The sequence below is a fragment of the Oxyura jamaicensis genome, chromosome 6, assembly GCF_011077185.1.
Source record: "Oxyura jamaicensis isolate SHBP4307 breed ruddy duck chromosome 6, BPBGC_Ojam_1.0, whole genome shotgun sequence".
In the NCBI taxonomy this organism is placed as follows: Eukaryota; Metazoa; Chordata; class Aves; order Anseriformes; family Anatidae; genus Oxyura; species Oxyura jamaicensis.
Genome location: NC_048898.1, coordinates 9,225,732 through 9,250,291, shown reverse-complemented (window position 1 = coordinate 9,250,291; position 24,560 = coordinate 9,225,732). Strand labels below are relative to the sequence as shown.

At 38.3% G+C, this 24,560-nt stretch overlaps 1 protein-coding gene across 4 annotated transcripts in view; it reads right to left on the bottom strand.

Annotated features, from left to right (window-relative positions):
* The window catches only part of OGDHL (oxoglutarate dehydrogenase L), a 55,885-nt gene that overhangs the window by 4,687 nt on the left and 26,638 nt on the right, over positions 1–24,560 (bottom strand). For all 4 annotated transcript variants that reach the window (XM_035329998.1, XM_035329995.1, XM_035329996.1 and 1 more), the window contains 12 exons: positions 24,267–24,446; positions 23,760–23,888; positions 23,193–23,372; positions 22,758–22,910; positions 22,073–22,175; positions 21,206–21,334; positions 18,415–18,565; positions 15,976–16,103; positions 7,993–8,171; positions 4,383–4,454; positions 2,823–2,948; positions 1,612–1,684 (listed from right to left, as the gene is read on the bottom strand). In XM_035329998.1, coding sequence (XP_035185889.1) covers positions 1,612–1,684; positions 2,823–2,948; positions 4,383–4,454; positions 7,993–8,171; positions 15,976–16,103; positions 18,415–18,565; positions 21,206–21,334; positions 22,073–22,175; positions 22,758–22,910; positions 23,193–23,372; positions 23,760–23,888; positions 24,267–24,446 — 1,603 coding nt within the window. The remainder of the gene's footprint in view (positions 1–1,611; positions 1,685–2,822; positions 2,949–4,382; positions 4,455–7,992; positions 8,172–15,975; positions 16,104–18,414; positions 18,566–21,205; positions 21,335–22,072; positions 22,176–22,757; positions 22,911–23,192; positions 23,373–23,759; positions 23,889–24,266; positions 24,447–24,560) is intronic.

Sequence of the window (24,560 nt, the reverse complement as noted above, 5' to 3'; positions counted from 1 at the left end):
TGTATATTTATGTGATTTAAACCTCTGTCTGAGAGCTAAAACAGCATTAGACAAAGAAAGAATTAGCATAGTACTGAGACATATGTATAAGTGCTAAGATACAATTTCAGATGCATGTCTTGACTGCTAGATATCTTTTCCCTGTGATATCATCTCCCAGGAGAACAATTTGCTTGGGATATATGAAACTGGAAAGAATGAAAGCCAGTAGTCTTGTACTGGCAGGAAGAGGGACTTGATGGTCTAAAAGATCCTTTTCTTTGCTCCTTTCTATGATTGATTAGAACTATTCCCACATTAACCAGCTGGAAGGCAGCAGACAGTGGCATGACCTCCCAGTCTGAATCAGTACACCCACTTACCAGAAGAATAAGCTACTGCTTGAAGAACCATTTATCTTGGGGGTAGAAAAGCAGCAACACAAACATATGAAAGAGGAACTGATTTATGTCAGAATTACCCTGTCTCACTGAACAGCAGAATTCATCATTAAAAAAAAACCTGAATCTGTGCTTCATTGGGTCAGCTGGCTCAGCTTTCAGTTAAAAACAAAGCAAAAAGAGTTAGCTCAGAGTCAGCAGTACTTCTTGCTGTCATCTTCAGCAGGAACATGACGGTATGTCAGAACTGGATGTTAATTGGGAATTTTGGCTGCTACTGAGGATTAGCCTGAAGTAGATGAGGCTCCCAAGACTTAAAGAGACAAATCACAATCCCTATAAAATTTCTAATCTGACTCATTCTAAAAAGCTTTTAAGCAGTAATCAAAACCCACAGATTTCTTTGCTTGAGAAGCAAACTTTACTCACTTAAAATAAGGAGACATTGCAATGTTTACCCATGTTTATATACTGTAACACACTTTTAAAAACCTGAGCTCTCTTCTGACAGCAATCAAGACCCTAGCTAGAACTTGAAACAGACCACCACAATCATGCACATTGGCTCACTCTAAACAACCACTTTAATCATTTACTATCTTTCACTGCATTTACTTATGCCACTCTAATACATTCTAGCCAGTGCATGGCAAGACCAATTCCTCCCTTTTTGGTGTTACATCTGCTGCTGCTACATGATCCGGTGGTGCTGACGGCACACCACCAGCAGCTACGGGCAGTAGGGTACAGATCTGAACTCACTGTTTCACTCATCTTACTTTAGATCACTGGTGTGACATGGCAGCCCCAGAACTGAGTATTGTAATAAGGAAATGAGATCTTTGTTCTTCCAAACGGGCACAGTGTGATTACAACCCATCCTTCACATTTATGGGTACAGTACAAAAAGCAATTCAAGTTTTTCAATGAAGGGAAAAAGAGCAGAGGGACCTAATACTAAGGAGCACAACCTTATAAAGAAGGGAACACACTTTCCACAGCCTTTGAGATTAATGTCTGGTTACAAGACAACCTGTTAAAATCAAGAATCTGTATTTGAATGCAGAATTTTCAGCCGAAGTCCAGGCTAGATCTTGTTACAACAGCACTGCAGAACTGAGCCAAAGGAAAAGCCAAACTCCTTAGAACAGTTTCTCTTCTTCACACTTCCAATTTGATGTGTGACTTGGTATAGATCATTATTTGTTCATAGTATTCTAAGATGACCTACCAGACACCATTTCATCAAAACTGGATTTAGCTTCTGGATGCCTCAGCAGTGACTTGGGTGTCAAAACGATGAGCTGTAAAACAGAAATTTTTTCAGCACTCAGGAGCAGCTTTATCTACATTATTATATGCAATATTTTTAACAATCTTCATACAAAACCCACAAACTAAAAATGCTATAGATCTAATTAAAGTGAATAACACAGTAAATTTTTTTTTTTTTTTTTTCTGTTTTGAAAGCCTATGAAGTTTCATAATTGTTCAAAAGATTTGGTTAATTCATTCCCTATAAAGGTTCTCAAAAAAACATTATTTTATGCTCCCCTTTAAGAACAAAATCAAAGCACTATGAACCATTAAAATATCTTGTATCTTAGTACTCAAGTTATAGAGGAGCCAAATGGCTTCAAAGGTGAACATAGAGCTTTCTCCAAAAATCTGTGTTTCAGCACCCATGTCTTAAGTCAGCTAGCATCTGAAAGAATTCACAGCAATTGCTTTTTAAAGGAAGAAACAACAGCAACACCACAATTTTAGCATTAAATAAGGTCTAAAAAGGATAAACATCTCAGAGTGATGGAGCACTTCGGTCAACTCTGCCAATAGAAACCAACTGGGAAGGTGTATTCTAGGGAAACCCAGCTTGATCTTCCAAGTTTTCTCTTGCTGTACCAGCAGCCACTATTGTAGTTACAGCAAACACCTTAATGCAGTGATGCAAATCACAGTGCCTTACACTATGTAGTTATCCTAGTTTAAACATGAAGAAATCTGCAGTTGTGAATTCTTCTTAATGTTGTAGAAGAATATCTCTAAAAGAGGAGAGGGAAAGTGTCTGGCACTGGAGTAAAACCAGTATAAGACTCCAGACACAAAGAGCTTGTTTTAAAGATGGCAGTCACTGCCTATATAAGTACACGCATGTTTTTGAAGTACCAGCACTTAGACATCAACTTTATGTAACCTGTTAGCGGCACAGTGTCTTGTCAAAATCATCTAAAGTTCTGCACAACCAGAAAGAAGTAAAGCTGAAAAACAAGCTTTAGAATTTGAGAGAGAGCTGTGTTTTATTCCACCAGATTGGCCACCTCCAACCTGCGTTCAGGATTAAACCACCAAGGATTAACCTTCCTTTCAGCAGTATGACAGACACAAACAAAGGTCCCCTCTTTGCGTTGAGGGTTAATACACCTAGAGTAACAGTAACTTTACCGGTTTTCTGAAAGGCAGCAAGATCTGTCTTCTGAGGACATGAAAGTAATTGGCTGGAGTTGAACAATTCACCACAATCCAGTTGCATTCATACAGCTGGGAAACTTCAAACTGCTCACTGAACTCCTGAGAGAGATATTAAAGTCATCAGAAAAATATCTAAAAGACGAGAAAAAAAAAAAAAAAGCTTAAAAGACATCTTTCTATTTCTGACTCTCACCAACTCCATTTCTCAGAAAACTTAATTAGCAGAGCTCTGCTGAGATTATATTATTAGCTAGGGAAGCGTCTCTACAAAGCATTCTTCTGTTTCTACTTTTTCCTAAAAGCTTATGCAAATAAAAGGCAAAAAGCTTCCATTAATTTCAGCAAGCTAGGAAGTCCAGGAAGGAAGGGTGAGGAGGACGAGCACTTCAGGAGGTATAAGGCACAAAGTAGATCCCCTTTGAAAGATTCTTAAAACAATTTTTTTTTTTTTGAGTAAATAGTTAACTCTTTTTTTTTTATAGGTGTCCTGTCCTCTTATATTATCTTAATACATAATTTTTATGTTCTATGATTATGTATTTTATAACTACAGTTTTGTTATAAACATTTATGAATGCACACAGGGATATAAGTAAGCATATATGCAGGTATAATCTCAGTACAGACTGGTGTGGCATCTAACACAATGACATCAGGGTTCACGTCTTGAACTTAGCTCGTATGATAAAATTTAAAACTTGCTTATTATGTGCAAATAACAGTCCTTACAAGTAGTCAGTGAAACAGGTCTTTATTCTGCCAGTACACTGACAAAGAACACTTTTAGATGAGGAAGAACATTGATCTGTAACTATCACTACCCCCAAGTTAACAGAATAAGGGCCAAAACTGAAATGCATCTATTTTCTATTTATTTATATTATAAATGGATGGCATTTTCAATTGATGTATAACAGTGCTTCTTAGGAATCTGCAGTGGGGAAGAGGATGCCCCATATCCTGTAGAGATAAGTACTTTATCTGTAGAAATGAATGATCAAACTCTAAAGGTCTTAACTGAATCAAATTTAGAAATTGCCTTTACTTTCATGCTCCCAGCAGTATAATTTGGGATTATTGCAAAAAGCCAGGAGTAGTTTCACATGGCCTCCTCTAGAAATTTGCTAAAGAAACCTATTTGCAGTATGCACAGCAATATATACGGGCAGAATCACGGGCCCTGAGGAACAGCCATAAAGAGATCATGCAGCCAGAGATTAATTGTATATGATCTCAGCTTTGAAATGAAACAGCCTAGACAGCACAGTTCCATTATTTTTACTGGGATCAACTTAATGTTACACCAACTCTTGAAGCTGAATTTTATCATACTACACCTAGCCAAAAAAACATGATTCTGACCCAAAAAAAAGTAAGTCAAATTTTTTTCTTCTGTGGCAAATAACTGAGTGTTACTCATGGCAATAAAATGACTTCTCAGATGATGAAGCCAACATATCCCAGGTCAAAATAAATCTCTAAGAAGCAAACAGCAGGAAAAAAAAGGATAGGGCCTTTGACAAATCTACTTACCGGATAAGCATCAGAATCGTCATTGCTCATCTGCAGAAACCTCTCAGGCCTGGCTGATGAATGCTCTGGACCCTGGTAATCATATAATTTAAAACAACATTAAAAAGCCAAATCAGCAGTTGGAGATCAGTCTAGGCCACTCGCCGCATAAGTACTTCCTTTCACCCTCGCAGCTCTGCACTGGACTGCGCACCTGCTCCCCAGACAAAGACATTAGAACTTGCAGCAGTGAAATGAGATCAGAAAACATACCACAGGACTGGAATTGTCTTCCACAAACTGTTTTCAAAGGAGAAAGTTAGGTTTCACATGAATTTCCAACACTTTTACCTGCAAAAGTGTAGTAGGTCCATCTGGACACAAAAATGACCTTGCTAATGCAGGGCAAAAAGATGCAGGAGGAGAAACTCTTTGTGTCTTAGCATATCACAGTGTCTCATACTGTGGGGGCAAACCACACTTGTATGCTAAAAAGAAGCCAACGCAATGTTAACTGCTGACTATTTTTGTAATATTAGCAAAAAATGCAGGTTCAGGATCTCTCTCTTACCATCATTAATTGACCACTACGGGACAAAATAGCCTAAATGAATGCTTCAGCTAAAATGGATCAAAATGCATGTAAACATTACCTGCCAAATCAGCCTATGATTATTGCCTCTAGAGGCGTTTTACATTCTGTCAAAGTACCGAACACTTACATCTGCTTTCTCACTAGTAGAACCCAAGGTGATTTCTTCTAATGCACAAATATTGTTAGATCCTTTTTATACTAGCAAAATGTGCCTGCTGGTCACAGACAGTATCAGGAATAAGAAGTGTAACAGAATGTTGTCTTCCTTCTCACATCTTCATTTGTAATGGATGAGGGAAAGCTGTGAGGAGTTGGAGAACACAGTGTGCTTTTTTATTTATCACTAATGTTGGCAGCCCTTACTTGTTCAAGTGACAGTTACTGTTAGGAAGGACTTTCATTTTGGAGACAGGCTCAAGGTATTTTGACCTTAAGACATGAACTATTACACCTCTCAAATCTCTCCATGGCTCCTAAGCTAATGATGTTTACAAAGAGCTTTTTTCTTTATATGTCTCTGTCTGTCATCATAACTTCCTGTGTTGAAACCTTAATGTACGGTCTCCAGAATCACTCATTATTTTGACAGCTAGTAGTTTGCTTTGATTCAACATGTGATTGTCTCTGCTTTCAAGTGCAGGACTCACTGTATGCCATGCACTAAGGGAACCCAAAAGAAAAAAAGTTTGTTCACTGGCAACGAATGAGAAACAGAAACAGCCACAAATTGTGCCTTACACAAGTATTCTCTTGAAGTCTGTCTCCACTTTTGAGATGCCAAATAACCTGGTTAGAAATGTGTAAGTGCTTGAGAAGGGGCAGCAGCAGAGCCACACAAAACTATGATGCACAGAAACAGCCCAATATTGCAGTACCACTGCTGTACGCATCTACTTGCTGTAAATCAAACACTACACTGAGTACAAACTACACACGTACAAACACGTTGCTCCACAAGCACACTGAATTGACTAGGCTGGAAGCAGAGATGTCACTAAAAAACAATTACAGGAGAGACACGTGAGGCTTCCCTAACATGCACACACACACGTTGCCCCAGCAACAACCTCGATCCAGAGCCTCAATGTTCCCATCCATCTTGGGTTTCTCTGCTGACAATGCCAGTCAGACTGCCACGGGCTGCTGCGTGGGATGGGGTAGGGTTTATTTCTATTGTGACCACTTCTCCAGTGAGACCTATACTGAATCCATTAGCTACTTGCAGATGAGTCCCCATGGAGCCGTTCGGCAGCAGAGTCTTTCAATCACAGCCAACTTGCCTGTGAATGCATGACCTAGAGGTGAAGGGATCCATATCCCATTACGAACCCTTCCCCAAATCATTCTGTCCCCACCACTGTAGTTAGAGAGAACAGCATTCCTGTAATGGAAAACTCCTCCAGGAAGATAACGGATTTCAGCAGCCTGGTGGGATTCTTAAATACTCCCCAAACACCTGACACTAGCAGCAAAATAAGCGTGTTTCAGAAGAGCTGGGCAAATCTTAGCTGCCAAGTGGCTATGAGAAAAGAAAGATTAATGTATTGTAAGTAGCAGAGAAGCAACTCCCCTCAGCTGAGTGCTTCCCTGCAGAGGACCACACTTCCTGCTGAGGGCACATTCAGGCTGTCCCTCCTGATTCATTTGAAAAAAATATATTAATTTATCAAAACTCTTGTGAACTGCATCAGACCTTTCATTCTATACACACAAATTGGAATGGAAAGCCATTCATAAGATATGAATGCACCCCAGCATATCAGGACAGGATTGCAATTGAATGGAAATAAACTGAATTGAGAATGGAAATGACGCAGTTAGTAGTGAAAGGATCGGAGCATTTTTACTGATCGAGATTGCTGCTGTGGCTCTCACCATGCTTTTCTTAATAGAAAATTAGAAACATGCATGCATCAATTCATCAATGTCAATGCATTTGAAAAGCAGAAAATTAACCTAGCCTGACATGATGCAAATATAACCTTTAAAAATAATTTTAAATATTTGAAGAACAATTCTACTGCTGGTAAGAACTTCATGAACATTACATGGAAACAAGGAATTTCTTATTATATCAGTCACCTAATGCCAATGATATTTGAAGTTTTAAAGTTTTGTATCATTTCATTTCAAGTGAATTTAGTGCAGTTTACATAGACATGCTTCATTTAAAATAAAACTGAGTACTGCACATTTTCTTTTTTATTGTACACTAAGAATCCAGCTTTCTAGGGAAAGAAGGCAGTGTCTTATGTGGCTTTGTTTGTTGTTGTGATTTTTTTTTCTCGCGTTCACATGCTGCTAGCCAGTAACACATTAAGTTTGTCACATAGCAAGGAAAAAGAGGTGCATACCAGTAAGCAGAACACAAAGCTAAGCACTCAAAAATATTTTTCTCTTGTTCTCACTGATCAATCTGTTCACGTTAGTTTTTGTAGCTCTGAAACAGTCCAACACATAAACAGCATCCTTCCCCTGCCTTGATATATCACCATGGGATTCCCACGACACCTGTGGATTTCACAGACAGAGCGAGGCACAGTCGTCTGTGTTCCACTGCCACACACCATTCAGTGTACTGGGTCTGGCTGGGGTGGAGTTCACTTTCCCTGAAGTGGCCCACAGAGCGCTGCGCTCTGCACTTGCAGCTAGAACTGTCCTGCTACCACAGCAGTGTTCTTGCTACTGCTGAGCTGTGCTGGCACAGCACCAGGACTCCCTCTGACCTCCCTAGAGCCAGCAGGCTGTGGGCGGGCAAGAGGTGGGGAGGGGACATGACCAGGGCAGCTGACCTAAACCAGCCAAAGGGATATCCCCCCCATATGGTGTCACACTCAGAAATAAAAGCTTCCACGTGGCCTTTACTTATTTATTCTCTTTTTCCGTTAATTAAATTATCCTTATCTCAACCCATGAGCTTTTTTTTTTTCCCACCGTATCCCTGTCCCCACCCCTTCGAGGAGAGGGAGCGAGAGTGCAGTGTGATGGAGTTTAGATGGCCCTCGGTGTGGAACCACCACAGTCAGCTGCCCTTACCATTCCTTCCATGCCATGTGGCAAGAGCAGAACAATCCCATTGTGACGAACCCACTTAGCCTGGCCCGAGCTGATGAACTGGTCTATGATACACTGCGCTGTGTTGTGGAAGTCACCGAACTGCGCCTCCCAGCACACCAGGGCGTTGGGACTCGCCATAGCAAAGCCAAGTTCAAAACCTAAGAAGCAGAGAAGTAGGAGAATTAGAAAAAAAAAAAAAAAAAAAAAAAAAAAAAGACTTGCTGAGAATTCTGTTCATTTCTCATACAAAATTAAATTAAAAGAAAACCAAAATGAGAGCATGAGGTGGACTGTTTTAGCCCTGTTATAAATCAAGCAGTTTTCTATAGTAACATTTTCAACAGAAAGATTAGCAAATAACCTTTTTGCAATATTGACTCCAATCCTTCAGAATTTCCTCAAAGGCATAAATATCATAGGATTATTAAATGTACAATTAAAACACCTCCTCCAGCTCAGAATTTTGTGTGAAGTTTTCCCAAAAGGTCTTTGAGGTAGATATCATCTTCTCCTGTAGAAATCCACTTATGGTCTAGGACTATTTCAACAACCTAATTGTTAATTTTCTGACTTGCACAACCCAGCACAACACCATCAAATTTCCCACACACACAGTCATGCAGGAACAAAATTGGTGACATCAATTTTGAGTCCTTAGGCAAGACCACAGTTTTCAGATCTTTAAAAATGCTGGAACTTAAGAGCTGTATGGAAACACACCGCACGGTAAGCCTTCGTCAGGGTTATGGATCCTTTAGGTCTCTGCCTCTGTGGCACAGAGGAGACCAGAAGTGCTCTTTGTGGAGAGGACATCATGCTTCAGCTAATGAAAACAAAGATGTGCTCCTGTCTCTCCATTCCTTATCACACATCTCAGCCACTTTCTAGATGGTTTACAGTGACAGGCAAGTGGAGAAATTTCCCTAACCTTGTGCTGTTTGAACTATGAATTCAAACAACTCCACGCAGAACAGAAAAGCCCTGCACTCCTCACTCAGCCACATCAGGTTAACCCAGCAGGACAACCATACAGTAGCAGCCCTGTTGACAACAGCACAGGTGTTCTGCACAGAGCAAGCCACACAGTTTGTTGTCTGCTCTTAAATCTTGTCAAGTCTCAAACATAACTGAAGGCTCTCAACAAGCTCCATGGATCTCTCTCAAAGTCAGATATGAATTGCTGCTCTCATTGAAAGCCTTGCAACAGTATGATAAAGCCCAGGCCTGGGTATAAATCACAAATTATATGATTCAGGCCAGCTCTCAGTTGCTGGTGACTCTGAAGCAGTTTTCTGTGTGTGAAGAATTATTATCAAGGTCTTCACATGCTGGATGCCACAAATACATACAAGCAGTTCCTTCCCTGAAAGATTTACTGACAAGCTGGAAAAAAGGGTGAAGGACTAACATTTCCACCCTGTAAAATTGAGAACCAATGAACGTCTCGTTACAGAAAGTTTAAACTTTTTTCCCCAGTTCCACGGGGAAAACCCACAGCAAAACTATTATGAGCCAGGCATATATAAAGCAAGTCCCCCTCTTAACAAGAACTACAAGAATATCCTTCCAACACTGTACATGGACACAGGTCAACTATGCGTAAGACTGAAATTGCTCTAGCTTAACTCAATGGCCACAGCTAAACTGGGACTACAGGATTTCTTCCTTCTGCCCCAGGAACAGCCTCTTATGCTAACGGCAGTATACAAACTTTCCTGGAAGGTTAGTTGATAGACAGCTACAGGGCAAATTAAATGCATGAGACAAACAGCAAGACGAGCTCCAAGTGAAATTGTTTATTTGTGGAGATTACAGCTTTAGCATACTACTTTTATAGTGTCTTCATGGCATACTCCTCAGTGATTCCAACCCAGCTTTTTGTTTACCATCTCCATGGCAAGAAATCTTTGAGTCACTTGGCTTCTGGAGTGCTGAACTCTAAACAATCCATCCATGACTCCAGCAGATGCTCGTGTTCTTACCACAAGGAAACGGGCAGGTTGTGAGGGCAAAAGGAGACCACTAAGTTAGCCAGACTGTCTTTAAGTCGCTATGACAGTGCACTGCCAAAGAGGATGGTTTTTGCTGACCATTCCTTCGGCCTGACTGCTTTCTTTCACAACATATTTTAAATCTCTGTCCTCCTTATTTCTGTGACTATTGTTTTTAGCATAATGCAAACGGGAAAAACCTACACAACTCTTCAATGCATGTTCCCAAAGGTATCTGAGAAATAGATTTCCCTAGGTAGGCTTGAATCCCATTCTAATTTTACACAAGCATTAAGAGACCATTTCATCTGATTGGGTGACATGGTTGAGAAAATATGCAATATGTTCAAGGCTTATTTGCGCATATGCTGCTCTCTGTAAGGATAGGGTAATCTAGCTTTTAGAGAAGAAAAACCTGAGGTCTTGACTGCTTTGAGTTTTCAGTAACCACACGGTGATTTCTGAAGAGTATGGAGCTAAATTTGCATTTAAAACTTGGTCAGAGCACACACATGATTGCTTCATATATTGAAATCATCCATAAATTTCACATGGAAAAAAGAGCACCATTTCTCACTACCCATCTTGTTGCTCACTTTGTGCTAGTAACCTCTACAAGGTGATGCTGTCACAGGTGAAGCTGCATTAAAAGATGTGATCCCAACACCAATACTTTTTGCAAGCTTTCTGACAGCCATAAACATATTTGAGAAAGTATATTCAAATTTTATCTATACATTCTGATTAATATTTTGAAATTACTACTACAAGGACTACTATTTCATGGAACATGTCTGTGGTATATGCTTCTTTGGTATATCAGAACTCATTTTCCACCATGCATACAACAATAAGAGTCTTAAAGACATTAAAGATGTTCTACCAGAAATTATAGCACTTGCTAAGAAGTCTGCTGAGAATTACTGCTTCTACATGGATATGGATAAAACTATTTAAACTATTTAAAGAGTGAAATAGTGCTAAATATATTTTTATACTATATATACACACACACACATATATATATATATATATGTAGAAAGCTGTCTAGACAGATGCAAGGTGGACAGGTTGAGGTGCTTTTCCTGAAAGGGATTTGTTGGGGCACCAGATACATCCAGGTCAGGGAAGGTGACCTGCACTACAAAGATTGCACAGTTCTAGAGATGAGATGCGACTACAGGGGAGCAGCTTGCTATCCAGGACCCCTGAGAGGGCTTAACTTCAGACAAGAGTAAAGGGTTAAAAAACTGCAACAGACATTACAAACTTGTATTGCTTGTGTCTGCAGAGACCAGAACTGAACATTTCTTCATAATCCCATGCAAACTTTGTCATTTTAAACGATTAATTCTTATATAGCTAGACACTGAGAGAACAGGTTTAAGCTGTGAGGAAACCGAGTGCCAAGTCAACCAGGCTGCAGGGTGTAGCTTTCAAAGGAAAGGTGAAGCATCTGTACCACCCAGAAAGTGCTCGAGCCCCCAGGCAGTTCCTGAACTCCCGGCTGCCTCTCAGGGCTCAGAGCACACCATGGCACACGGGACCAGGATCCACACAGCAGTTTTGTGTCTCTCCCTCTGTTTGGAAGCCAACCAAACAAAAATACACAGCACTTGACTAAGGTTGCAAAACTAATGTTTTAATTGCTGAAGTTCATTAAGGTCCCTAGATGGCAGCCATAGCAGAAAGGCATGTTTCTGTTAGTCCAGTTCCTGCTGTGCTCCCTTACTGTTTTTCCATCGCTCTGGCAGAGGAAGAGGTGCTTTCAAGCGAAGTGGCAGCTTACACAGCAATTATGCTGTGTTTTTCCCCCACAGCATTTTGCATCGTTTTCCTAAGAACTGTAGCTTTTCCAATTGACATAAGTGAGGCTACAGCTTAATTCGGTACGATTTCAAAGGGATTCAAGGCATGAATGTTAAATAATAGCCATAGACGGCTTGTCAGTGCAGGGATGTAACAGCAGAATGAAAAAAGTTACAAAGACAAATATGTGCTATGTTTAATGTAAAATCTAAGCTCAAGGCCTAACAGAGGGATGCGTATCTTTTCAAAAACCCGGGCATAGCCCAGGACTGGTGGCTGACCCTGTAGAACAGAAACACTTAGGCCTTAGAGCTCCATGTAGGTGCCACTGAAAAACTGGTCCTTGCTTACTACGGTCTGTCCTATTTCCCAACACCATTTCTGACAAATAAGAATATTTTGTACTCCTAACTTTAAAAACATGTTGTTCTGAATGAGCAGTAACACTACATATTTCATCCTAGGAGTGCATTGCAAAAAAAAAAAAAAGTTTAAATGAACACCTGTCCTTTTCCCTTTGTATTCTGTTTTAACCACGACTTTCCCTCTTGAAAAAGCTGTAGTCCAGGTCTCTTAAATTGAAGACTTTGCTGAGCTTTACACTACTTCCAAGTCTATCATGCTTGAACATTCCCTGGAAGTTCCCAATAGGGGATGCTACAGCCCAAGACCTCTTAAAGCCAGCTTCGAACCTGAGAGAGAATTGCTCCTTCTGGTTGGAGGATCAGCACTACACAAGTCATTCTAAGGGTAGTAAAGAAAGACAGGAGATCCTTTCAAGTATTTAAAAAACACTGAAGAGGCCTGAAAGTTAGTTCTGCTTTTCTCTTTTATCTTGATCAGCAAATAAATACAGACAAACTTCTTCATGACTTCATACTTCCAGACATTCAGTTTCAATGAAAGTGAAAATTTATAGCTAGATGAGCAGACACAGAACTAAATTGTAATAATCTCAACACAGCTAAAAATAGGAGACATAGGATGTCTAATAAGATTATTCGAGGCTGTTAAATACCCTGACTTGATGTCCCATTGCAAACACTTTATTGCTTCTGGTATACAAAACGTAAGCAATTGTTTGAGCTGTTAGGTAACAAGACTGCCTTTGTTTTCTAAGAGAAATCAATCATGTTGGAGAATCATTTTCATTGGAGTGGTTACATCCCAGCAGTTCCTAACCAGCTCAACAATAACTTTGTGCAAAGGTAATAGTTTTGAACAGGTGCCAACTCTTGGCTTACTCACCTGCTAAGGAAATAATCTGTGGTTTTATCATGCTGGGCTGCTCAATCCATTTTTACTTAGGTCTAATTCACAGAAAGTAAAGGAATTCCCATAATAATTATGAGGTGCTGCATGTTTACACAGTCGTAAATCAAATTCTTAATAGCTTTTTTTTTTTTTTAAAAAAAAATCTTTTTATATTTCCCCCAAATACTTTAGAACACTGATTGCACCCTTTCTTTGTAACAGGTTTATGCAGAAGAAATAACAGGTAACTAAAATCAAATTTGTGTTTTTTTCTCCCCATTTTACAAACTCCTGAAGGATCGACTCCTTGAATTGCAAACATTCACTCATTCTTCCAGATACTAAAATGATGATGTTACCATCCAAACAGGTAACAATTCCAATAGCTTCTCTACGATGGTTAAGTAGAAGGTGTATGGATACAATACACAAGTAAACATACCTGAGAAGGCTGATATGCAAAAGTTAACAAGGTAGCAGAAGCTTAATTACAAATCCATTTCAGCATAGAAATATGGCATTTTAGTAAAATAATCATCAACCATCAACTATTTACATTAGTATATCCTTTATTGTCAGAAAATGTCTCAGGCAAGAGGTATTTGAAGTTTGTAACACCTAGAAATCAGTATTGTTGGCTTTTAAAAATCTTTCATCACATCTGCTGAAGCAGAATTGCACAGAAATGCTACTCTTGTTTTCAGTGTATGAACAAACCTATATTTTGCCCCATTGCTTGCATTCAGTGAAAGGTATTACATCAACTTCCTCATTTCTGCTGCTGAGGGAGGTGGAAGAACAATAGTGAGCAGTATGATATGAAATTAAAAAAAACGTGAAAAGGCAAAAGCGAAAAGGAGCTCAGTTGGTTAATTAAAAAAAAAAAAATGTTGCAATAAGAATTACCCTTCACACCATGTCAACACTAGGCTTCCTAGACTGATCAACTGAGATGTAATTTCTGGAATTATATCAGATTTCAACAATATTCAGACATGTGTCACTTTGTCACTTTCACATGTGGATACATTATTTGAATGTAAGAAAACAAAACCAGAAACCTACGACCCACTTGTCCATAAAATTTGTAGCAACACTATAAATACACTCAAATTAAGAAACCTCTGACCAAAACTGTGAGAAACAGTACGAAACTGGAACAGTTTTTGTAGGAACAGCAACAAAGAATGATTCTATGAAATTAAAATTCTTGCTTTTTATCTATGCCAAATATTTTTCTTATGTTTATACACATTCACTCTTGCACTCTCCTATTTAGAGTTTACATGTAAATGTTATATATTAGCTTATAAAGTTCTGCTCACACCAATTCTGCCAAAGAGCTAAGAAAGATACCTAAAAATCTCAATTTGTCAGCTCGTGCTCCAACTGTGCTGTTTAATAGAATTTTAATTTTAATATTATTAGCAATAGGTAAAAATGACTGATCAAATATTTGTGGAACCTTGAGGCAAAGTTATAAATTACCATCTTCATCTATTCCAATGTTTCATCTTTTTCTTTTATATAAGTTATTTATTGGATATGAAATAGTATTTCATTATTTATCCATAGAATCAATAACACTTTTGATAAATTATTAGATGCCTTTGTTCTGTGCTCAACATTCCTCTTGCCACCCTCATCATGTCAGAGTGAAGTTATCCATTCACCATGAAGTAAAAAATGTCTTCCTGTACCAAAAATGTAATCCACTATGATCAATGCTACACGTAACAAGGATTTGTTTTCTCAATACAGCGCATTCAGAATTGTAGTTCAGATAAGGCTAGGAGAGATTTTTCTATCTGTTACAGAGTGACCCATTGACAGTTCCTCCCCTTTTGCTAAAGCATTAAAGAATCCAGCATTGCCAAAATCAACCACAACAGATGGTTACTTCCAACTTAATCTAACAACTATAGTGCGTGAAGATGCTTGTTTAAGAGATGCCAGGTCTTAAGAGAGAAAGAGCTTCGATACTAGTCTCATATATAACTCCTTCCAAGCTTTTCCCCCACCATACTCTCCCTCATTGAGCTGTGCTTCTCTTATACCTAACTTAACTTCTGTCATTACTATGTAATTTCTTCTTGAATACTAATGAGATCAATGCTAGCATATTCTGTAACTTTTCTAACAGAAGCTACTTAAGTCTCCCAGTTTTTATGTTCTGAAGTACAGGCAGGTTCTAAGCAGCCTATGTAAATAGGTGTACCATTAGGAAAATGTAGAAAGTTTTGCATTAAAAGCACATTGAAAACTGAAAGTTCATATTCCTCATACCAGAGGCAATACATTCAAAACTTTAGAAAAAAAAGAAGTTGATTTTTTTCCCATCTCATTTTTAATTCATGCTAAAATGTTAAAATCAAGAGATCAATCATAGTGCACTGAAGGAAAAAAAAGTTTGGCTTAAAGTTTATACTACAATAATTGTTAAAAGCCCTTCAAGATAAGACAACAATGGACAAAATTTATAACTAACAGGGTAAATTCCTTGAATCTCTTGGAAGAATTACTGCTTTAAGGTGGCAGAGCAGGAGGGGAAATCAATTTAGGCATTTTGACTGGATTTTAGGCCCTTGTTTTGTAAATCCTGGCTCACGATACAGGACATATGTTCTGTACTTCCTGGCTCTTTGTAAACTGTTACAAATGCAGTATATATTGAAATATAACAAAAGCACAGTTTGTTCATTTTTAAATGCCAGCAGAAGGAGCGATTTGTTTGTTTTGAGATTTGGCAAACTCAAGTAACAAAGCAAAACTTTGTAGGCCAGGAGGCTTAACCTCATTAAAGCAAATTCTGAAAAAAATCCTCTTAATTAGCAGTCATCAATTTCTACATTTTGTTTGAGACCCATTGAAACTTTAGTAAATCTCAAATAATTACCCCAAGACATACCTAAGACACCATATTCGGAAAGGGAGCTGTTGCACACAGTATAGGGGGCCTGCTGCTCCCAGAGGTGGTTCATGGGAACACATGTTCTCTTGTCAACTTCTTGATCATGAAGCACATGATGGCGATGGCTGCAAAGAGTTGTCGAAACAAATCTGTTAGCTAAGAAACCTTTGGGCTTTAACATTGCTACTTTCAAAGATAAACCTTCAAAAATGTATTCTAGAAAGTACACAGGCAACAGAATTATCTCTGGTTTACACAACACTCTAGTTTGGTTGAAACACAGCAATATTATTGTCTAAATAGAATTGCTGCACCATTAAGGACTTTCCCTGACTATCCAGGCTGGTTCTCAAGCACTCATGGAAACTGAGTGGGTCAGGTGGGTGTTATAAAACATATTAGACTGATAAAAGCCAAAAAAACAGAAAGAAAAAATGTTATCAAAATGTTCCACTCTGCCTTCCTGATAAATTATATATATATATTTTTTCCTTAAGACAGTTGTTTGCTTTTTATGCCAAAAATCTAATCTAATCTAATCTAATCTGAGCACCCAGACGTGATGCAGTTGCATCCTCTTTCCTACTATTTCCATTCACACCATTTACAGTTCTCTGGAACAGCATTAATCAGCATTAGAATGGGGCACCAAGGAGCACTATGAAAACAAAGATGACTGAAGTAATTACTGTAATCCATTAACTCTCTGAGCAGACCAACTGAGTGCATCACACCAATATGTCCAGCTTTACGACCGCTAACAGAAGGACAGTTATTATACTAGTAACAACTACTGTGTGTTGTATAGCTGCCAACACTGAAGACTGAATTCTTTTGTATTTCCCTTCGCTATAATGAATGCTAACAGAAGAGCTCTGAAATCTATTTAGAAGTCAACAAAATAAGACCAGGAAAAGACAGAATCTTTGCAGACCAACACAAGGAGAGAGGCAGAAAGAGGAAAACAAACAAACACACAAACAGCTGTTAAAGCAGAAATAATTTCCGACACTACCATTTTGGTTCCATCATACAAAGGTGAAAGGCCTAGTCAGGCAACGCGCTTTTTTAACGTTCAGTTTTGTGTTTCCTCAGGAAAAGGTGATTACGATGAGCATAGATGGACAGCCAGAAATCCATAGACATGAAAGTCAAATTTTGCTGTTACAAAATCGTCAGTTTTACTGACATTATACTAATATAAAATCAAGCTTTTTCTATTATGTGAGCATCTTTTTACTCCTTTTTTAAAGGCTGAATAATAAAATTCAGATGGCACAGTAATCCTCAGCTAGCTTTTACCAGTCTGAATAGCTTTTTATTTTTTTTATTCTATTTTTTATTTTTTCTCTCTATATTGTTGTGAGCACAACTATTTTCATCTTAAAACATTGAGAAAGTCTGGACAGTAGCTCAGGAAAATCCTCTTGCACCAGTTAGAGAACTGAGAACAGAAAGGATCAGTATTCCTAAAACAAGTCTATAGGTGTGTGTTAGACTGGACAAAGCACTCACCTGACTCAAGTAGTTAGTTTGCTGAACAATGAACATGTGTTCCTCTCCCAGGAGGTGCTCACAACTTTACAAGACCCTGGTACTGAAATCAAGGAGGATGAGAAATCGGAGGTTGGGAGGGGAGAATCTCCTGATTTTCAGTTTCGTTTTGAGGTCTTGTCTGAAGGATTTTGTTAAATTACCATTAGAATGGGAGAAAAAAAGAAGAAAGCCCAAAGGATTTGATACCAAATGAAGCTCAGCACAGAAGAGCCGCACCACAGAGCACTGCACCACAAAAGACAGGCACCAAGATTTATCTCTCTTTTCTGCACGCATTCACAACGAAGCATAGTGCAGCTGCTCGTTCATTCACCCCCAGCAATGGGCTTCGCTTCAAAGGGTTCAAATTAAATACATCATTAAGATTTTACTCCATGGAGAGTCAGGTAAGGCAGCAGAACTGTATATATTTTACCAAGGGATCCAATCCAGCATTCATTCATCTCTTTAAAAGTTTCAGTACAAAGGATCTTGTTTCATTTAGAAGAGCCTTGCCAACTGGCAAGATACTTGCTCAGAGGATACCAGAGCTCCAAGCAGCCACCACTGCAGTGGTATTTAAACACTTCAGAATCTGCAGCAGCAAATACCCTGCTCATACTTCTCAGCAATTAGGTCAAATGTGGCAGAATTTTTACGTGAAAAGCAGAAAAAAATAATTTCTATAATTTCCACTTTTCAACCGTGTAAGGAAGATAGTATCTAAGAACTTCTGTTCTATTTACAGACACGGGATATTGACTGCCAGAAACAATGACATTAAGATTGATGCTGAATAGTATCAGCTTTCCCCTTCCCTCAAAAGAACATATTCCTTAAAAATTGCAAACGTGTTTCTTTAAGTATGGGACAGCTTTTAAGAGTTATCTCAGGACTCACCTAAAAGTACCCCTCTCCACATCCTGTCCACTTAGTCGGACATGGATTCCTTCTTTCAGAAAAGAGCCAAAAGCCATGTATTCTGCTAAGGCCCAGTCAACAACTCTGTTCTTGGTCATTTCCAAGCGAGCTCTCAAAATCCGAGAGAGTCCTATATTAGGATAAAGATAAGAAATCAATGGACCTACTTTAGAGATATTTGGTATTCATATTACATTCACCATCCTCCCCACTGGCTACAATAAGCTAGAACAGGAAAACTCAGCAAGTTTAAATTGATGCTTTAAGTCTTAGTTGCTGATCTGCTGTCTTCATCAAATGCAGAATAACTGCAGCCAAGTTAAACACAGATTCAATTTGTTGATCATATTAGTTCTTCCAGGCCTGAACTGCTAGCAAAGTAAAATAACTTGTTTCCTAGGCAAAGGGTTGTATATTGTTCATACCTTGTTTTAGCAGAAGAAAATAAGATATGGCTGTCAGAAACTACTGAGGACAATTAAAATGACTCATGGTCAAATACTTCCTAAATATTTATTTTCACATTTCTAGCACCAAGTACTGTTTTGTAAAAGACTGAAAATGTCATCTATTGTATTCTTCTCTCTTTCTCACTCTCATTTTCTCTTGGCATTTGTCTTATTGGATTCTGAAGATACTACAAAGAGAGAAACAGGCAGAATTAATCTATATGATGAATATCAGGCAAATAGGAAACTGTAGCAGCTGCTAATGGATTTTCAGTTGGTAAGCAATGGTTGTTTTTGTTTGGTTTTGTTTTGTTTTTTGTTTGTTTTTACAGTGAAAATGTACTTTGGTGAGCCAAAACTCAAGTAGCAACACTGCGACTTTCAAAGGGAACGAAAAAAACTTTGAAGTTGCATCCAGGTGCTTCCAGCTCTGAAGTTACATAAGCTTACTGAATTCAGTGTCACTTGACACCACCTTATTTTCACATCTGCATCGATGCTTCTGGCAAGCTGTTCTATTTGTTATTTTCCCATTCTTCCCTTTGTTACTTTCCCCATCTTTACAAAGCTTCCTCTCCATGTAAAACTATTCTCTTAGAAATTGTCTCACTTTAAACAAGAAAATCTTGAAAACCGTCTCTTCTTTAGAGTATACTAAGCAGTTGATAAAACAAAATTGTCTTCCATTTTTTTTTGGAAAGACAAGGAGATACTAAACAGTTTTGTTCTTAGCAGAAGGCCAAAGTACTTCAAAGGTACTTCACCCTCTTCCAGTTCTAATTATCCCCAAATTTTCTCTCTCATAGCCTTTTAAACTGCATAAAAGAATCTAGCAGACCAAAGTTTGAGAACTATTTACCCAGGAGGAATGCTTTATGCTAAGAAGCATGAACTGATGTCATATACTGGCAAATATTACTTAGAGTCAAGGATTTAATCAAGTTAATAGAGGCTGACTTACCTTTTTAATTAGAATGCCTAGTACTAAATTTTATTGGCTAACTATAATTTCAAATTTATCAGTATTACCAAAGCGCACAAACATGTAGAAGAGTTTTAAAGTACACCTGTTAGTTGTATGCGCTCCATGTGCTTGCAATTGGTAACTAGGAATGCCTTACTCTCACTGCTTGTAGCAGTGCTTAGTTGTGCCAAAGGAACACAAACTCATGGAACATCTACAGCAGACACGCTTTATTCCTCAATGGATGATTCTAGAGATGAAAGATTATCTAGAAATTTTACCTAGAAAAAAAGAAGTTCTTTCTCGTGATCCTCCATACATTCCTTACAAGACAATAAAAGAAAAAAAATCCCCAAAGTGGCTCCATGCTTCCCCATGAAATGAACACGTCATTGTTCCCTGTAGAGCTGCTAGACTTCAATCTGACCAGGGATTAAAAGAATTAACTCAGAAGTCTGACATAATGCCAAGCAATCCCCAGTGAAAGAGGTACATTTATCTTTTTACTACAATTAGATGCTAAATTCAGAATTAGATTTCTTCACATCAAAAGCTAAGACTTTCTGAGAAAAAGCTGGATTTGTGCTATCATCAACCTTAACTTCCAAGTTGAAAGGAAAACTCTGGCTGAATTTGGCCACACAAAGTTAATTCATCTGTACTAAAATTAGGCTCATAGCATATCAGCAGCGTTGCCAGGTCTGAAAAGACAGAATCACAGAATCGCAGAATCATCTAGGTTGGAAGAGACCTCCAAGATCACTGAGTCCAACGTCTGACCTAACACTAACAAGTCCTCCACTCAACCATATCGCTAAGCTCTACATCTAAACGTCATTTAAAGACCTCCAAGCGTGGTGACTCAACCACTTCCCTGGGCTAAGCTCTATTCCTAAGCAGAAACTTGCCTAATTACAAGAAATGCATCTAGAGTGAATCCCAAATTAGCACTGGTTTTAGCATTTGTAAAAACCTTAACAATGCTTTCTGAGATGGATACCTCACTTCCCAGTTAGTCCCAAAACATGCTGTGCAGAGGCAGCACTTCCTGAACTTCTGATGAATTAAAGGATTATTAACTTAACATTACAATGAGTTTTACCTCCCTCAGAGGAAAATCTGTTTTAATATGGTAGGGAACAGAAGTGGTGTGGCATTGAAAGGCTATTATATTGATAACACAGAGTAGAACCTTAACTGTCACATTCTCCTTGCCCCTGGGGTGGAAGAAGTAAAATAAAAGACAAGTCACAGGCATTTTCTTCTTTGGTAAAAGGCCCAGCTGCAACTCATTTGCAGAAATACAAAACCCAATCAAGAAATGTAGCCACTAAGAGAAACAAATACTCCAGCTGACCTGAATGTATTTTGAAGTCTTTGACTGGCACTGAACTAGCTACATTCCCAATGTGAGTCAGCAGGTCTTCTGAAATGCCAGTTGGAGGACAGGACATGCTCTTGGGTTCTCCATCCACATTAAAGAATCCTGGAAGTAAAGAACTAGTGAGTTCAGGGAATGATTAAGAGATTTCTATGCTGTATACAATTTATTTAAAAACATACAACTCTTAACAGACGTTCTAAGCAGCAGCCTAAACCTGTTCTTTCAAAAGGAAACAGTCATTTCCTTTTTCTGCATGACAAGAGTACTTGATCTTACAGGCACACCATGATCTGTTTTGTTTCTACTTTCATTCCCTGCAAATCAAGTCCAACTGTGTGGGCAGAGACAGGCAGTAAAAGGCATCTGGCACTTCAATCCCTCCAAGAAGGGAGCATGAGACATACTCCTCCCACTTCCCAAAGGAACAAAGATAATATTACAGGAAAAACACCTCTCTAGTAAACTGAAGAGAGTGCTTTCTCAAATTATCATAGAATAGAATGATAGCATGGTTAGCATTGGAAGGGACCTTAAAGATTATCTGGTTCCAACCCCCCCCTCCTCCCCTCCCCCACCGTGAGCAGGGACACCTTCCACTAGACCAGGTTGCTCAGTCACACCTTATTTTCCACTTTTTTTTTTTTTTTTTAAAAAAAAGGCTCCTCTTGCAAGTTGATCTGGCAGAACGTTTTATTTTCTGTTAACACAGGCAAACCAAAAGTCACATACTTTATTTGAAAAAAAAAAGTCACTGACGTACATTTGAGACTACTAGACTTAAGACTAAAAATAAAAGCACAATAATATTAACATTAGGATATATGAAAAGACAGTTCTTACCAGGCCAAGGTGAATCAAGCCAGTGCTTAATGTGTAGAATCTTATTATCCTTAGATCTAGTATATGCTTCTTCACATATTCTATCATACTTTGCAATTTCTTCCTGTAGAACAAGAACTTTTTTTTTAAACATCCTTTTATCTTACAGATGATACCTACCATTCAGTTACTTCTGAAGCAAGGCAGATGAATTTTTGCAAGGAAATAAAAAGCTTAAACTGCTTTTATTTCTTTATTGCTGGGTACAATTGCCATTTCTACAAGGTGATCAACATGAAGCTACAGCTGTACCTGTGAGCATTCAAATATCATCTCACTGCTGAAACAGGATTCATTCACACATAATCACCTTCTACAAATGTCAGAATTAAGTCAAATTTTTTCTACTCTATGTATTTCATAGCACTTTCAGTCCCTTTGTTATAGGGACACCTATGTACATTTACGTGGGATTTGTTCCTACATCATACAGCAAGAATTAAAGTTAAGAAAATTACTAAAGTAATACCTCCATGGCAATAAGCTTTAAAACTTTGTACCTTACATGAAAACCAAATTGAAACAGAAAGTGTCAAATGGTGAGGACTCAATCACAGTAAGGGGAAGAAGGTTTTTAAGCAATGACAGTTGTGTCTTCCTACTAACAGCTTTCTAAGTTCCCTTTAACTCCGTTGACATACTGTACCTCAAACTCTTGCAGTGTTACAGTCCCATCTGCAATCAGTTTGTCAGCATACTTCTTCAGCACTGGCACTTGCTTATGAATCTGCTTGTACATCAGAGGCTGGGTGAACATCGGTTCATCCATTTCATTGTGCCCTCTCCTACGGTAACAAACCTACAAATGGAAAGATTGTTTCTGTTGGTAAAGAAAGATGTAAAATGAACTTTTTAAATTTCATAGTTCTACAGAGATTTAGGCTTATGGTATAAAAACATTTATAAATTCTCGTGGGGTTGTTTTTTTTTTTTTTTTTTTTTGTTTTTTTTTTTTAAATTAAGAAACTAAAGGTCATTGAAATCAAACTATGTTTCTTGATTGGATCTTCTAAGACACAGAAAAACTAAGAGATTGGTACATAAATGCACAGAATGAAAAGTTAAGAAACCCAAGACTTACTAAGTCAACAACCACATCTTTATTGAATGTGTTTCGCCACTCTGCAGCTACACTGCACACGTACATAACTGCTTCAGGGTCATCAGCATTCACATGAAAAATAGGAGCATTGACTACACGAGCAACATCAGTAGGATATGGAGAGGAACGTGCCATACGGGGGTCAGTGGTGAAGCCAATCTAAAAAATTCCAGAAAATTGCGTTAAAATGATGATGTGGGCATCTCCCTCTACTTTGCTTTGAATGCTTGACGTTTTCACTTGACAGTCATTTTACATAGCAGTAGTCCTAGGCTTTTCTTTAGGAGTTTTTTTTTTTTTCTTTGCTCATTCAAAAACTAAACAAGGCAAACCTAATCCAGTTAATTGTTACAAAGTGAACGAAATAAATGTAGCTGGTAAAATATTATCCAGTCAGAGTTACTACATACTACAATCATTTCAGGAACATCCTAGCCATTGTAATGAACAGAGGGGACAGTGCATCAAGCTAATAAACAAGAATAAAAAATACACACTAGCAACTATTTGGCACACAAATTGATTGAAAAATGCTCTACTTATTACCTGGTTGTTGACGACAACATGAATAGTGCCATTTGTGGTATAGGATGGAAGGTCACTAAGATGAAATGTCTCATAAACCACACCTTGTCCTGCAAAGGCAGCATCCCCATGTAACAAAATGGACATAACCTAAGAGGGAAGAAAATACACACAAACATACACATATTTAAAAGCAAAACAGCAACTTAAGCTTTTCAGCAGGATTTCTCTACTTCATGTTTCTGTAGTGCTTATAAAATAGAATTGTATTTTTATAATAAACCATAGGCTTGTCACCATTCTGCTGCCTTTGTTGAGTTCTCAAATGAGATAAGTTTTAAGCCTGCTACCTGAAGTTACCCTTGAGGTAACATGCTAAAAGCTTTATCTAGTTCAATGGGTGCTATATCCCTTCTGTGAAGCAGAAATGGAAGAAGACTGCAATACAAAATTATCGGTAATTAATTTTTATTAAGAATACTTTAAAGTGTACCAGTAAGACTTACTGCAACATTAAACAAGCCTTACCTTTTTCCCTGCTGTATCCCCTCGATAAAACTGTTCAGCTTTTGTCTTCCCCTGCACAACAGGATCAACTGCTTCCAAGTGCGAAGGGTTAGCCATCAGGGACAGAGTGATTTTCTTGTTTGTTGCCCTGTTGATCCTCTCATGGTACATTCCCAGATGATATTTTACATCCCCAGATCCCTAATACGCAAGATGTAGTCACAGTTCAGGAAAGTTATTCATACAAACTGCATCTAACTACGCCTAAAAATTCTGCTTCATTCTCTTAAATGGATTTCACAAACAGACTGCATC